General features: G+C 38.5%; 1 protein-coding gene across 4 annotated transcripts in view; it reads left to right on the top strand.

The window, feature by feature from the left end:
• The window catches only part of FAR1 (fatty acyl-CoA reductase 1), a 71,311-nt gene that overhangs the window by 14,283 nt on the left and 39,448 nt on the right, over window positions 1-17,580 (top strand). For all 4 annotated transcript variants that reach the window (XM_047776239.1, XM_047776240.1, XM_047776238.1 and 1 more), the window contains one exon: window positions 13,242-13,437. In XM_047776239.1, coding sequence (XP_047632195.1) covers window positions 13,249-13,437 — 189 coding nt within the window. In that variant the 5' untranslated portion in view covers window positions 13,242-13,248. Of the gene's footprint in view, window positions 1-13,241; window positions 13,438-17,580 lie in introns of those variants that run through there.

Genomic DNA, 17,580 nt, shown 5'->3' with positions numbered 1-17,580 from the left:
GGGTAGTATTAGGCATGGGGGAAAGTGATTGGAGGTAGAGAAAAAGTAAGCTAATATGTGTTCTTTGCAGGCATATTGAGTTACCTGCTGCTTCTTGAGATGCATGTTCAAAAATGGAGGTACTTAGCACGATCTTAGAGTGGAGTTTTGGGCCCTGTGATGTCACAAGATCATTTATTGGACACCAGCATAGTCCCAATTTTAGGGTCAATGGTAATAACCAAAAATTTTAGCCAACTTGAACTCAACAAGAGCTTACTCCAAGTTTCTGAAAAACATCATAAGTCCCCTAATGCTATAGGGACCCATATGACAGAGGTGTTATCTCGAGGAGGTGGTGAGTTCATCAATGAAGGCAGGTTACAAGCAGAGGGGTTTTCTTTTTTTTGTTTGTTTCTGCTTTTTTTTTTTTTGTCTTTTTAGGGCTGCACCCGGAGCATATGGAGGTTCCCAGGCTAGGGGTCTAATCAGAGCTACAGCGGCCGGCCTACACCACAGGCACAGCAACGTGGGATCTGAGCTGCATCTGCAACCTATACCACAGCTCACAGCACCTCCAGATCCTCAACCCACTGAGCAAGGCCAGGGATCGATCCTGTGACCTCATGGTTCCTAGTCGGATTCGTTTCCCCTGCTCCACAACAGGAACTCCAGAGGGATTGTTAATAAGCTGTTTCCTTAGCTGCTATTCTGTAAGGCAAGGTCAAGAATTTCTTTTAGGAGTTCCCATTGTGGCGAAGCGGAAATGAATCCAACTAGGAACCACGAGGTTGCGGGTTCGATCCCTGGCCCTGCTCAGTGGGTTAAGGATTGGGCATCGCCATGAGCTGTGGTGTAGGTTGCAGACGCAGCTTGGATCTGGCCCTGCTCAGTGGGTTAAGGATCGGGCATCGCCATGAGCTGTGGTGTAGGTTGCAGACGCAGCTTGGATCTGGCCCTGCTCAGTGGGTTAAGGATCGGGCATCGCCATGAGCTGTGGTGTAGGTTGCAGACGCAGCTTGGATCTGGCCCTGCTCAGTGGGTTAAGGATCGGGCATCGCCATGAGCTGTGGTGTAGGTTGCAGACGCAGCTTGGATCTGGCATAGGCTGGCAGCTGTAGCTCTGATTCAACCCCTAGCCTGGGAACCTCCATATGCTGTGGGTGTGGCCCTAAAAAGACCAAAAAAAAAAAAAAGGAATTTCTTTTAGTCACCAGTTTCTGTTACCCTATGAGCAGTTTCAAATGGTTGACCACCTCAAAAAAAGTAATTAGCAGTTATTTCTGAATATTTTTTGTGACAGATTGTATTTTCTAACGATAGTTGTAACGGTATTTCCCTCCTCACATATTCTTTCAGTGTGACCTTAATTATTCTGTCATCCTGAGGTGGAGTTTATGTCCCCTTCCCTTGAATTAAGGCAGTCTTGTGAATCACTTGTGAACAATAGAGTGTGGCAGAAATTATACTATGTGGCTTCCAAGGTGTGGTCAGAAAAGATGAGCTTCTACCCATCTCACCAAAATACTGGTCTTTGAAGTCTTTAGCAGCTTTTAAGCAGTGTAGCCTGAGATTGCCATGCTGTAAGGAAGCCCATACTACCTCATGTGGACAGACCATGTGAAGAGGCTCTAAGATCAGGAGCTAGAGCTGTTCAGCTAAAACTGCTTAGTTGAGCCTTCCCCAAATTCCTAACTCAAAGATATTGTGAGAGAGAACGAAAATGGTTTCTGTTGCTTTAAGACATTAAGTTTTAGTGATTTTGTTATGTAGCAATAGATAATGAGAACACTGCTTTCCTCGAATCTGCTACTATATACTGAGATTTGACAGTATACAGATGTGCAGTCAGTGATACACCCTAGTGATTTGTTCTGGGATCTGAATGTTAACTTTATTTTGATTTTTTTACCTTTGATATATAAAACTTTTTTTCTACCATTCTTTGTCGTACCCATTTGGAAAAGTCACTCCATCCTTAACTATTGAATAGATTGTATTTTGGTAATTGAAACTATCATGTTTGTTGGGAAGTGCTTATGTTTATTATGACATAAGACCATATGATCATCTTTAGAAGGCTTTTTGCTCTGTACCTTAATTTAGTTACTATGAGTATTTGGCCTTCTGTTCGTTTCCTAGGGCTGCTGTAACAAAGTGTTACAAACTGGGTGGCCTAAAATAACAAAAAATTATTCACAGTTTTGGAGGTTAGAAGTCCAAGATCCATGCTCTCTCTGAAACCTGTAAGGGAATCCTTCCTTGACTCTTGCTAGTTTTCTTCTTGGCAGTTTCAGTGTTCCTTGGCTTGTAGCTGCATAACTCCAGTCTCTGCTTTTTTTTTTTTTTTTTTTTCCCCTAGGCTTCACCCACAGCATATAGAGGTTCCCAGGCTAGGGGTCAAATGGGAGCCACAGTAATGCCAGATCCAAGCCATGTCCACAGCCTACACCACAGCTCACGGCAATGCTGGCTCCTTAACCCACTGAGCGAGGGCAGGGATCATGGATTCATCCTCATGGATTCATTTCTGCTGAGCCACAATGGGAACTCCCTCTGCTTTTGCTTTCAGGTGGAGTTCTTGTGTACCTCCGTCTTCATATGCTCCTCCTCTTGTAAGGACACCAGTGATGTTGGATTAGAGACCAACTCTACAATGGCCTCTACAACTCTGCTCCAGTGTTGTTTCACTTATCTTAACTAATTATACCTTCGATGACCCTATGTCCAAATAAGGTCACATTCTGAAGTTGTGGGGATTGGGATTTCAGCATATCTTTAGAGGAAACACAGTTCAATCCATAAAAGACTTCAAGGGACATTGGTATATTTATGTTTTAACCAGTTATACATTTTTACTCCAGATTAGATGAGAATGGGGTCTTTCATCAGTGACTGTGAAGCTTAGCTCCTCTGTCCCCCTAATCTCCATTTCCTAACAAATGAAAAGGAAAAAAATAAGGAAGTATGCATGTAGTATCCCCTCATGGCCAATGTAACTCAGTAAGCTTTCTGGGGAATTGTCATTTTTATGTGATATTTACCAAGTGCTTAGTTTCTTTTCCCATCCCCATTTATAACCTTTGGCTAAGTAAAATTGTAAGTAATGTTATATTTTTCTGTAGTAAAGAATAACTTAGGTACTTTTAGACGTGTACACAGTATGTAAGCAAACCTTTGTATCATGCCACATTATTAAGTTAACTCTTGACCTCTTTAAGTTTTGTTATTTTTTGATTATTATATCAAGATTTTTTTTTGTCTTTTGTCTTTTGGTTGTTGTTGCTATTTCTTGGGCCGCTCCCGCAGCATATGGAGGTTCCCAGGCTAGGGGTTGAATCGGAGCTGTAGCCACCGGCCTACGCCAGAGCCACAGCAACGCGGGATCCGAGCCTCGTCTGCAACCTACACCACAGCTCACGGCAACGCCGGATCGTTAACCCACTGAGCAAGGGCAGGGACCGAACCCGCAACCTCATGGTTCCTAGTCGGATTCGTTAACCACTGCGCCACGACGGGAACTCCTATATCAAGATATTTTTGAACATGGTAGTAGTCTGGGGTCTCTGAGTCTATGACAGGATTATATTCTGTGCTATTCTTTGCTTGCAGCCTTTTCTCCAAAATAGTAATAATAGAGCTGTTTTTAAAGCTGTTATATCAAACTTCAGCCCTGGACATCTTAATAGGCTTTCCTTTTAAAATACAGATTTTTAAATATACCTTGGAAAAGGCTATATGGAGTTCCTGTCGTAGCTCAGCAGAAAAAAATTTGACTAGCATTCATGAGGATGCAGGTTCAATCCCTGGCCTGAATGTTTAGACGCTGTCTAGAGACTTTCATATTCAGTGCTTAGTTTCCCTAGATAAATTTATAGCAGCTAAAACATGGAACCAGGAGTCCCTGCAAATTCCTTTTGTCAGTTTTTACTGTTTGTGTTCGGTAGGTAGTGTGCAGGAGAAACATACAGGTGGAGCCAGTCTGGACTTCACTGCAGAAGTTTATTTGGTGGTTGTGTGTACTTCACTCGTTGATGAACATAGGGATCCTCTCAGGAGATGGGAGAGAGGGGCACCTGATCTAAAGATCAACATTGTGCTGATAGGGAAGAATTTCTCACATTCCATTTAGGATATCCAGCCTGTTAAAGTGTTATTAATGAACAGTTTCATAGTTAAGTCATCATCTGGTTTTTAATCTAGTAGATTTTTCCATCAAATAAAGAAATGGAATGAAAATTTAAGTAATATAAAGATTAGCAGAAGAAATATAATACACTTTTCAAAAAATAAAATACTAGTCTTTTATTTTCACTTTTAAAAAGATTGTCAAACTTTTTCCCTGGTAGATTAAAAATGAGTTTGTAAATGGTCTTCTTTTTTTAACTTGGAAAAATACAAAAAGTACCAGCATTTTTAAACTACCCATGATCTTACCAGCCAATAATTAAAATATTACAAGGGACATACCAACATATTTCCTATGAATTAGACCATAATTGTGTTCATATGAAACCTTTAAATTACACTCATAAGTAAATGATTATTTTCAGAAAAAAAAATCACTAAAATTTTTTAGACTGAAATATTACAGTTTGGACTGGCTACTAAGGGACCCTACTGAGAATCACTGCCAAAGAAGTAAGGGGATGATGAATAGGGAAATGTAGTTATGTGCCCAATCTTTTGTACATTATTTCATTTATTTAATCCTTACATAAATGCTATGAAGTGAAGGTTGTGTGTGTTATCTATATTTTAGAGATGAGGAAACTATAGAAACATGCAGGTAAGTAAGCTCACTCCCACAAGCTGATTGGCCTGGATTCCAGCCCAGCCCTGCTAGACTCAGAGACCAAGGGTTCCTGATACATCATGGCATTGGGTTATCTGAAAGGCTTGTTTCATATACCATATACCATAGTTATGTGCTTTGGGGTGCAAATGCTGATCCTCTGTGGTATCTTACACAAAACTATTTTTCAAAGATAGTTAAATCCAGTATGTAATATATGTATTAGTATAGATAATTGTATGTCTTGTTATAGATATTTGTAGAAACATGTTCTAATTTTGTTATCAATCTTAAGCAAGACCTCAGAGCTTTTTGTCTTCTAGCTTACCTTATTACCTCTACTGCCCTGAGTTTTTTGTTTCTAATATTCCAATAAATGATTCTGTTTGGGAAAGGTCTTTCAGTGGATCAGGTAGAGGTGGAATAAATCTGCTAACTTCTTGTAAGTGCTTGTTTCTTGAGAATAATGTGTTTTTATTCAAACTGATAGTGGCAATTATTAAGTCCACCTAGGTGGTCTTATGAGTCAGGTACTAGGTTTGACAACAGAATTCTTCCTTTCTCACTCTCTTTTTTGGGTGCTTTTGGAAATGGCCCTCAGGGAAATACTGGTACAGTCTCATTGCCTTTGAATTTTAGTTGTTTAAGAATTTATCTGAACCAGTTAATAGTCTATAGTTTTTAAACTGTGTTGCTAGATTGGTCCATCAACTTTTATTATGGAATGGTGTGGAATTTTAAGGATTTTTCATCCAGAATATACCTTATTTCATAGGTTAAAAATTTTTGTGGAGCATATTCTTGTCTGCCAAGAAGGCTCTGCAGTGAATAATGTTGTTTTTTTTTTTTTAAAGCTGTTCATTTCCTCTTAGAGTGAATCATGCAACTTTAGAAATGGAAAGGACTTTTTTTTTCTTTTTTTTTTTTCTTTTTAGGTCCGCACCCAGGCATATGGAAGTTCCCAGGCTAGCGGTCCAGTCGGAGCTGCAGCTGCCAGCCTATGCCACAGCCACAGCAACACCAGATCCAAGCTGAATCTGTGACCTATAGCATAGCTCATGGCAACACCAGATCCTTAACCCACTAAGTGAGGCCAGGGATCGAACCCGCATCCTCATGAATCCTAGTTGGGTTTGTTACCACTGACCCAGTACAGGAACTCTGGAAAGGACTTTCAAGACTGTCTATTCCGACCTCTTCACTTTCTCTGGACTTCTCTCGACCACCGTACCCTAATCTGTATATACTTGTTCACAATTATTTTTCTGCTTAGCAAGTGTCTGAAACAACTACTTGACAGTGTATTAAAAAGTTTTAATTGATATGGATTGTCTTGGGCTCTAATGTAGCAAAAGAATTCCTATTTCTTGGCACTTAGGAGCTGCTTTTTTGGGGGGGCAGATTTTTGTGGTTTTCTTGTTATTGTTATATCCTAATCTCTCACTTTAATTGCTTTGTCTATTTAAGGAACTCTTTTTTAAAAAGTTGAAAATGTAAGGATCTTATTTCTAATTATTTAACTACATTTCTAAAACAATTGGTCTTCCATTAATATTAGAATATTTATTAAGACACAGCAGTTATGTTACAAGGGAATAATTTCTATTGATTGGGTAGATGCTCTGAGCATTTCTCTGTGGTTTCTCCATTTGTTTCCATTTCAGGCTCTATTTGCCCTGGAGGCCTGAATGTTCTCCTTTTACAGATAAGGAAATAGATTCAGAGTAGTAGTTTTATCTTAGCATCTCATGGCTTCAGAGTGGCAGAGCTTGGACTTGAGCTCCCAGCAAGTGAAGGTTGCGTAATTTTTTTTTTTTTTTGGCCACGCCTGTAGCTTGCAGAAGTTTCCAGGCCAGGGATTGAACCCACACCACAGCTGTAACAAAGCCATAACAGTGACAGCACCAGATCTTTAACCCATTGAACCACAAGGAAACTACCTGTAGTATGTTCTCTTAATAGAAATATGAATACATAATATAAAACCCACTGGGGAAACCCACTTTAGCAAGAAAGCCTTGAAATTACTTTGTGATTTCAGTACCCACCATTTTGCTGGTTTTTTGAAAGATTTCTGCCTCTTTAACTTTTGAGCCATAGGGTAAAGTATTTTTTGAAGAAAATAACCAGCTGTCTCTGCTAGGTGGTGTTTCCTAACACAGCTCAAAAACAGTGAAAATAAATATGAATCGTGTTTAACAGCTCCTCTGCTGTGGCACACAAAATAATACTGATGCTTTTCTCACTATTGCAGTACTGCAGCTACTTTTCAACAGATGGTAGGAGCTTTAGATATCTTGCTGTGGTGGAATCACACAGTAGGTATCTAAATAGCACTCTCTAGAAGGATTTGCAGCATTTCTTTCCTGGCTTCTGCTTTTCCTGTAGCTTCCGGCCACACTGGCAGGACTATATGGGAGATGTGGTAAGTCTAGACTTTGCTTAAAAGAATTTTCATTTGTATTGGCTTGGCCAATAAGTTAATAGAATAAAGTATATTGATGGGTGGGGAATTCAAGAATACCTGGAGACAGTTTAAAAATACTTGGTACTTAGAAGATTTTTGGTTGCATTTCGATAAAGTGGGGGAGTTGTGGGAATTTAGTTATTTCTTCCCTGAAGAAAACCATAGGGTTTATAGTAGAATAAAATCACATGCAAATAGCTTTAAGGTAGTTACCCAAAACTGGTAAGAAGCAGTTTCATTCTATAACTCTCTTAGCAGATAATCCTTATACTCTTAAAGAGAGAACTAAGTTTGGTGAAAATTTTATTGCTGTGGAGTTCCCTCATGGTCTAGCAGTTAAGGACTCAGCATTGTCACTGCTGTGGCTTGAGTTTGATCCCTGGCCTGGGAACTTCTGCTGTGGGCATGCCTGCCCCCCCCCCCCCCCCGCCCCCGCCAATTCTGCTATTTGGTATTAGCAGATTTGCTCTTTAGGCTTTATAGGGAGGGTGTCCTGGTAGATAAGGAAGAAAGTATGTAATTGTGGGTTTTTAAAGGGTTGAGCCAGTCACATATTCAGGCTGTAAATCCTCAATTTTTTTTTTTTCCCATCATTTTAGGGCCACACCTGTTGAATTTGGAGGATCCAGGCCAGGGGTCAGATTGGAGCTGTGGCTGCTGGCCTGAGCCACAGCCACAGCAATATCATATTCAAGCCTCATCTGCAATCTACACCACAGTTCATGGCAATGCCGGATCCTTAACCCCCTGATCGAGGCCAGGGATCAAACCTGCGTCCTCATGGATGCTAGTCATATTTGTTTCCACTGAGCTACTATGGGAACTCCTGTAAATCCCCTGTTATTAAAAGGACAGCTGCTTAATAAATATCTTTCTCTGTGAATATGTACACACATCTGTGGACTACCTTCTGGTGCCTACCTAGTAGGTACTTCATAGATATTTGTTGAATAAATTTTTACATGTAAAGAACTTGTTCTAGGTCACGTGGTCAAGGACAGTGTGTTTAATATATATTTAGTATGTAATTGTCATTAATGCTCACCAGATTTGTAAGATGAATTGATGCACAATTATTCATTTTACTCCTATGAGAACATTTTAACTTTAATTCCTATAATAGTTATTTATTTATTTTTTTACTCCTGTGGCTTATGGAAGTTCCTGGGTTAGGGGTTGAATTAGAGCTGCAGCTGTAGGCCTACATCACAGCCACAGCAACACAGGATCAGAGCCACATCTGCAACCTGCACCGCAACTGGTGCAATGCCAGATTTTAAACCCACAGAGTTAGGCCAGGGATCAAACCCACATCCTCACAGAGACAGTGTCGAATCCTTATCCTGCTAAGCCTTAAGGCGAACTCCTCTATAGTTTTGATGAGGTTTTGGGTCAACAAAATCTTGAAAAAGTCTTATTTGACCTGAAGCAGGTTATAAGTAGAGTAACCATAGTGCAAAAGCTGAAACAGTTTTGAGAAGGGAGACTCGTTGTTGTTGTTGTTGTTGTTGTTTTCTCTTTTTAGGGCCACACCTGCAGCATATGGAGGCTTCCAGGCTAGGGGTCCAGTTGGAGTTGCAGCTGCAGGCCACAGCCACAGCCACAGCAACATGGGATCTGAGCCGCGTCTGCGGCGTACTCCACAGCTCATGGCAACGCGGATCCTTAACCCACTGAACGAGGCCAGGGATCGAACCCGCAACCTCATGGTTTCTAGGCAGATTCATTTCCACTGCGCCATGATGGGAACTCCGAGAAGAGAGACTCTTAACCAAAATTAAGCTGGGATAATGTGTAAAACCAGGATTATTCTAGGAAAACCAGGATATATGGGTTACTTTTATCTTTCTATATGCCCACCTATTTTATCTGTCTTATCTCTCTTTCTTCTTATTGTAGTTCCTTATATATCCTGCATATCAGTTGTCATTATACTTACTACAAATACCTTTTACCTGGTTTGCCTTTTCTCTATATTAATAGTGCTGTGGTATGAACTCAATTTTAGTGACTTCTGGTTTATCAATATTTCCCCTTTTTGGTTAGCATCTCTTGTGTCCTATTTAGTAACTGTTTGCCTACCCCAAGATCGTGGAGATATTCTCTGTCTTCTGCAATCATAATTATTTTGCCTTTCATGTTTGAGTGTATCTCTAGAATTCATTTTTGTGTGTGGTATGATGTAGAACCCAAGATTCATTTTTGTTTTTGCTACACGGATGTCTAGTTGGACTGTTCTCTTCTATCCCAGTACCGCATTTCTTTAGCTTTATAATATATCCTGATACATGGTATTGTAAATTCTCCAGCTTTATTGTTCTTCATGCTTGTCTTAGCTATTCTTGGCCCTTTGCATTTCTGTAACATTTTAGAATCTTAGTTTCCATACATAAACAAAAAAGGCATAGATTTTGATTGGGATTATATTGGCTCTAAGGATGGTAAGCTGATATCTTTTACAGATATCTTCCAGTTTAGGAGTCTCTACATTTATTTAAGTACTTTTTAATTTCTCTCAGTGTTTTGTAGTTTTCAGTTAGTATCTTTTATGTTTATTTCTAATTTTTGGTATTTTCAAAAAGATAATACATTGAGGTGAAATTCACATACTGTAAAAATTAACCATTTTAAAGAGAAAAAATGTAGCAGCATTTACTACATTCACAATGTTGTGCAGCTACCGCCTCTGTCTAGTTCCAAAACATTTCCATCACTCCAGAGTAAAGGTCCTTAAGCAGTTTTTCTTCATTGCCTTTTCTCCCTACCCCTCAGCCTCTGCCAACCATCAGTTTGCATTCTGTCTGTATGGTTTTATCTATTCTGGATATTTCATAAAAGTGAAATCCTATAGTATGTGATCTTCTATATCTGACTTTTTAAATTTGTTTTTGAAGTTCATCATCCATTGTAGTACATATCAGCACTTTATTCCTTTTTATGACTGAATGGTATTCCATTATATGTTTATACCATAATTCGTTGATCCATTCCTTTGATGATAGATATTTGGGCTGTTTGTGCTATTCGGCCTTTGTGAACAGTACTGCTATAATCACGCGTGTACATGTACTTTTTTGAGTACCTATTTACAGTTCTTTTGGGATACATATCTAGGAGTGGGATTGCAAGGTCATCTGATATTCTGTGTTTAACTTTTTAAGAAACTGCTAAACTTCCCCACGGCAACTGAACCATTTTTCATTCTCATCAGCAATGTACATGAGTTCCAGTTTCTCTACATTCTCATCAATACCTACTTGATATTTTCCATCTTTTTTTTTTTTTTTTCTAAGGCTGTGTCCGTGGTGCATGGGGTCGAATGGGAGCTGCAGCTGCCGGCCTACACCACAGCCACAGCAACACCAGATCCCAGCCCAGTCTGCAGCCTACACTGCAGCTCACAGCAATGCTGGATCCTTAACCCACTGATCGAGGCCAGGGATTGAACCTACATCCTCATGGATACTAGTCAGATTTGTTACCACTGAGCCACAATGGGAACTCCATAATTTTTTGGTGTTTTGGATGGGATTATAAGTGGTATAGTTTTTTTTTAAACTTTACTTCCCTGTGTATTGCTGATGTATAGAAGTACACTTTTTTTTCTGTATCTAGTGACCATCTTAAATTGACTTTGTAATTCAAATAATTTATTTGTGTATTGATTGGGTTTTCTATATACATTTGCATTTTTGGTTTCCAGTACTTTCTTACTCGTCATTCCTTTGTCATAGCAGTTTGTTATTTGATGGAGGCAATATTGTTTTTTTTGTTTGTTTGTTTGCTTTTTAGAGCTGCACCGGAGGCATATGAAAGTTTCCAGGCTAGGGGTCGGATGGGAGCTACAGCTGCTGGCCTATGCCAGTTGCAGCAATGCAGGATCCGAGCCAAATCTGCGACCTACAGCACTGCTCAGGGCAACACCAGATCACTGAACCCACATCCTCATGGATACTAGTCACATTTGTTGCCGATGAACTCCCGATGGAGGCAATATTCTTGTGAATTGCTTAAAGGGTATTTATTAGAATTTAAATTTTCTTTAAATTTTTCAGTGACTTAGTTTTCTTTGCTGTTGGTTCTGTTGTTTTTTGGTCCTTTATTTTGTAGGTATTTCTTAAATATCTAATGATTTCTTGGTTATCCATATTTGTTAAGGACTAGGATGGTTAATTTTGGTAGCTGATACTGGCTTCCTCTCAGTTTTTAGAAGTCTGTTTTTCTTTTTTCTATTTCTTTTTTTTTTTTTAATTTGCTTTTTCAGGCTGTAGCCAAGGCATATGGAGGTTCCCAGGCTAGGGGTCTAATCTGCCTACACCATAGCCACATTAACACCATATTCAAGCCACATCTGTGACCTACACCGCAGCTCACGGCAATGCTGGATCTGTAACCCACTGAGCGAGGCCAGGGATTGAACCCACAACCTCATGGTTCCTAGTCAGATTCGTTTGCACTGTGCCGTGACAGGAACTCCAAGGAGTCTGTTTTTCGAAAAGAGCTTTTTTCCAAGTTGAAGTCAAATTGCTAATTGACCATTTCATACGAGTTTTTTTTAAGGGCCAGCGTAGCCAGACAGTCCGGAGTACCTAATTTATTTCTGGGGCTTGAATGCTCTGAAGACTTTTGTGTTTTGGTTTTTTTTTGTTTCCCCTCTCTCAATCCCTCACCCCTCCCACCTCCATTTGTGGGTGTTTAGAGCAACCTCAGGCTCAGCCCTACTTCCTCTTTTTTCCCTAGCACCCATGCTGGATATTCTCATCAGCAGATCAGGATACTAAGCCTGGGAGCCAAAGTTTATATGGAAATAAAGATTGTCAGGAGTGGCTCTGCTGTTCTGTGAGCAACTTTTAGTTACCATGGTTTTCCCTTTAATTCAGCTTCTTGCATCCGAGCCTGGTGTTTTCTGTTTAGGGGGTTGGAACAGCTTTTGCTTCCTATGGCCCTTTGCTATGTTTGTTTTGCTTAGTTCTTATTTCTTCTGCATTGTCTTCTCTTTCTGTTTAGTCTCATCTATCTCTTACCAATTTAGTCTCATCTGTCTCTTACAGAAGTTCTTTTTTCTTACCTTCCTTAATCCCTTCTTTCCTTCTTTACTCCTCCTGATTGTTATTAATTTATTTTTTTATAATCGTGAAAAATTTGGACATAAAATCCATGTATCTACTCCTTAGCTTAAAGAAAACAGATACAATTGAAGCTTCTTTTTCTCTTCTCTGATTATATTACATTCTCTTAGGCATCCATTATCATGAGTGTGCATTTCTAAACAATAAATATCATTGTCTTGAATAGCGAATCCTTCTCATCTTGTTTTTTTCCACTCATCATGTTTCTTCTGTCTGTTCATTCACTTAGTATACTATCTTTTCTGCTGTTTCAGTGAAATTTGGGTAGGGAAGATAGGTCAGCCTGTATATTTCTTACTATGACTTTTTTAAAAGGGAGTTTAAACACCTTTTGGGTATATTGTCACTACAGACATGTAAGAGAAAGGACTTGGTGTTACCTCTTGTTTCAACTGGTGATATTAGATGAATGTGACACCTCACCATGTCATACAAGCTAGACAATTGAGTCTTGCTGCTGACCTCTATTTGGTGATATAAATACTTCTGGAGATAGAGAAACACCATTCATTGGTGTTTAGGGTTTAACTGAGTTTAAATGAAGGGTTTAACTGAGGTTTTGCATTCTTATTGCCGGAGTTTTTAGAGCTCACTTGGTACAAACTGTACTAAAGAAACCCAGGCCCAGAAAAGGTGAGTGACTTGTCCTAGGGGATCCAAAAAGAAACAGGTATTAAAAGCCAGAGTTGCAGTTCATCATACTTTTCACCTTACTGCAATGAACCAGAAGTTAATGTCCCCTTTTGGTAACATTCTGCTTTGATTTTTGCCTGTCCTTTAACATACTTGCTTGAATACCAAGAGATTTTTAGTACATAGCAAGGAACAAAAATTTTTGAACTGATGCTTATGTGCCCCATATTTTCCTTAGGATCAGAATGGTTTCAATCCCAGAATACTATGAAGGCAAGAATATCCTTCTCACTGGAGCTACTGGTTTCCTAGGGAAGGTACTTCTGGAAAAGTTGCTGAGGTCTTGCCCTAAGGTGAATTCAGTGTATGTTTTGGTGCGACAGAAAGCTGGACAGACACCAAAGGAGCGAGTAGAAGAAGCTATTAGTGGCAAGGTAAGTGTGGAAAATGGTCATTTGAAAGAGAGAAAGAAGTGTGTGTTTGTGTGTATAATTATTTTAATCATCAACAACTTAGTATATTTCTTCAGTATCCTGAAAAAAATAGTAAAAAAAATCCTGTAAGAAGGAAGTAAACTGAATATGACTTGTGATCAGCAGGAGAAAAAAGATTTCTTCTCTGAAGAAAATTGGATATAATAAGTTCTACCTTTATAGTAGATGTTTAATGTGTTTTTAGAATACTTGAGGCAGGTTATATGTAATTACTAGATGTTTTAAATAGTTTTCAGTTTAATTATATTTGAGGTAGTTTCTAACTCCTGTGCTGTGAGACACAATGTTTTGATAAAAATTAAAAACTTAGCAAGCACTGATTGCTCCTCACAAAAGTATTAGGAGGCAGCAAAGTCATATATTCCCATTTGGCAAATAAGAGCATGATGACAGAGTGGTCATAATACTAGGATATGTCATACATTTTTAACTTTTAGAAAAATATTGCTAAGAAAAAATGGAAATGAGCTGGAGTAGAATTATTTCACAGTCATAAGCTTTTGAATTTTCTCAGAGTCAGTGAATTTATCTGGCATTCATTGATAGTTTAGTATAGTAGCTATGTAATTTTTTAGTTATTAGGTAGATAGCTAGTACCTTTTAACCTTCTAGAGCAGCTGTGACTTAACATACTAAACAAAACAAAACAAAACAGAAGAACAAAACCAGAAACCTCTTGAGCTACTCAGTTACCCTGAGCACTTAAAGGAATGCTGAAAAGTGTCAAAAGATAATGGTTAATTACAGATTAACAACTCTCTGGAGTTAAATAACTGTAGATATGATTTGCATTCTAGTCTGTTTTGATTTTTCAGTGGAAAATCATAGTTAATAGTGCCTAACATTTATTGAGTGCTTAACCTTATGCCAGGCACTGTGGGCAAAGCACCTTATATGTATTTAATTATCTCAGCAACTCTTTAAGGTAAGTACTGGTATTATTCCCTTTCAACAAGGTCATATAATTAATGTTAGAGCCAATGTTTATGAACCTTGACAGTTGAACCCAGAGCTCATACTCTGGTAGAGACAGATATTGATATATCCCATTTTTCAAATATGGACAGTGAGTCTCAGAAGCTGTCGTTTTGTCTGAAGTTATGTGATGGTTGTTGGAGATAATACAGACAACTTCATAACAAATCCTTTTCTACTTTATAGCTTTACTTCCCTAGTAGATAAGATAATATGGCAAAGAGGATGGAAGGCTTTGTGATACAGTGGGAAAAATAATCTTGAGTTGAATAGTTTACTAGTTGTGAGAGGTGTAGCTAGTACACACTGAGTGGAAATAGCTTAATTTCTGAAAGCTGATGACAAAAGCTTGGTGCCTAAGTTGACAAAAATTAAGAGAAAAATGACAGAAGCAGAAAAGAAGTGGGTGAAGGACAGAAAATAACAGAGGTAATAACAGTAGGAATAAGAGTCCATTTATGGGTTAGGGCAGTGGTAGGAAGCTTATCTCCTAGGAGTGATAAAGTATGATAATAGAACATTAAAGGGAAAAAAGAGGAAAGGTATACAATAAGACCTGTACAGAAGTGTGGGAATGTTTAAATAACATTTCATTTTCTTAATATTACGACGTTATAAGACAGTATAGTCACCAATATTCACTACAGTGACATGATAAATTAAGAAAAAGTTATACTATATTTAGAATGTTTATTTTTACTATGGTGTTATATTGTTTGAAAATGATTTCCATTCACTTATAATTTTGGTTCAGAAAGATAATGTCTTTTTTGTGAAGCATCCATGTTTTTCTTGTTCATATATATATATATATATTTTTTTTTTTCCTCCTAAAGGTAATCTTAGACCTACAGGGTTTTAACAATAAGATGTAAATTAATATTAATTTTTCCTTTTAAAAATAAATTATTTGAGGGAGTTCCCATTGTGGCCCAGTGGTAACCTGATTAGGAACCATGAGGACGTGGGTTTGATCCCTGGGCCTTGCTCAGTGGACTAAGCACCCAGCCTTGCTGTGAGCTGTGGTGTAGGTTGCAGACAGGGCTTGGATCTGATGGTGTTGGTGTGGCTGTGGTATAGGCTGGCAGCTGTAGCTCTGATCCAACCCCTAGCCTGGGAACTTCCATATGTCGTGGGTGTGGCCCTAAAAAGCAAAAAATAAGAAACAATGAACAGGGTATTAAAAAATAAAAATATTTACTTTTGTCTCTACTGTTTACTTTATTGAGTTTGTCCCCACATGAAAACTGTAAGTAATATTTTAACTAGAAAAACTATTCTCTGAATTGCTTTTTAAAAACAAATCTATTTCTTTGAGAGCTACTTTGTGACAGTATAGCTCACATGGCTAGTTATACTCTAGTAACATTCTTCCCATTGACCCAGACTCTCATGCACTTTTATTCTTCCCTTTTGCCCTCCTTCCCTAAAGATAGATCCAGTCCTGCTGTATTGTAGAGGTTGTTCGGGTAATTAGAGATACAGCAAAAACAAAGTCCCAGCATTTGGGGATTTACATTCTAGTTAAGGAGACAAGTTAACAACCATGTAACATGTTGAATAGTGGGACGTGCTGTGAAGGAAGCAAAGCAAAAAGGGGGGATAGAAAGTGATGGAGATGCTTCTTTAGATATGATGGTCAGAAAAGTTCTTTCTGAAGTGACATTTAGTCAGAGACCTGAGTGAAGTGAGGAAGAATCCATGTGGGTATATGGGGGAAGAGTGTTAAAGCAGAGGAAACAGCAAGGACAAAGGCTCTGGAGGTTTCTAGCCAGGGATCAAATCCGAGTTGTAGCCGCTGGCTTACACCACAGCCACAGCAATGCGGAATCCTACACTGCAGCTCACAGCAACGCAGGATCCTTTAACCCACTGAGCCAGGCCAGGGATCAAACCCCAGTCCTCATGGATACTAGTTGGGTACATTACCACTGAGCCACAATGGGAACTCCTCAATATTATTTTGAAATGAGAGCTATTTGGTAGCCTAGTATAAGAACTTTTTTAAAAAGCATGATATAATGTAGAGCTTTTTTTCCAAGTGACTTTTAAGTATAACCCTTGAGCAAATAATTTAATGCTGTAAATTGACTGCAGTGTATTGTAGACCAGTATCATTACCTGGCTGTACTTTTTCATATTCTTCAGATAGATTGAAAGACCATTTATTTAATGCAGTGATTCTCAAACTTTTGGTCTCTGAGCTCCTTTCACTCTTAAAAATTATCAACTTCAAAACCTTCCAAGGAAGTTTTGTTTTTGTGAGTTTTTTTCAGCTGTCTTACTTATTATAGAAATTAAGATTGAGAAATGTTTAAAGTAAAAGAATATACATAGAAGCAGACATTCCATTATCCATCAGAGTGTTGGTGTCATTACAGGTGTAGCCTTTGGGAAGTTCCTCTCTGTACTTGTGAGAGAATGAAAGAGAAAAATGCAAATGTTTTAGTTTTACTATGAAAAAAGTTTTGACTCGTGAGCTGCCTAAAATAATCTTGGAAACTCCTAAGATCTTACTACACTCTGAGAACTGTGGCTGATTAAGAGTGGACAGTGTTGCTTGGATGCTTGGACCATTTGGGGACAGCCTTCTTGTGTATTCTTATGAATATCCCAAAGGGCAGATGTTCATGCTTTAAGAAGAGGGTTGACTTCTGCAGACATCCACAATTAATTTAAAGCCAAGCTTGGCAGTAAAGATTCAGAGAATGAAGTTGGGACCAGGAACAAAAGTGATTAGAAAGTTGTGAGTTCAGTTTTGGTACAGGTAGGGACTCTGACTCTATAGGCATATCCCCCAAAGAAATGTCAGTGATGGTGGTTTTTTGTTTTGTCTTGAATGAGAATGATAATCATTTGAATATCTAAATTCTTGTAGTCCTGTTGAAAAAAAAACAAAGTAGTAGCAAATCCTTACGTAGTAACTAGCCATGCTTTTATTTTGAATAAATAAACATTTACCTTTGTGATAGTTTTTTGGATTGGAGCTTACTGTCACATCACATTAGCTTATCTTCGACATCACACAGTGTTGCTTTTTATTTAACTGTGGTATGGAAGAGTCTTTCTCAGAAATTTAGAAATTATCCCTGTACTTTTTTTTTCTTT

This window comes from Phacochoerus africanus, chromosome 4 (assembly GCF_016906955.1).
Source record: "Phacochoerus africanus isolate WHEZ1 chromosome 4, ROS_Pafr_v1, whole genome shotgun sequence".
Classification (NCBI taxonomy): Eukaryota; Metazoa; Chordata; class Mammalia; order Artiodactyla; family Suidae; genus Phacochoerus; species Phacochoerus africanus.
The sequence above is the reverse complement of the archived record's forward strand: the minus strand, read 5'-3'. Positions and strand labels throughout refer to the sequence as shown.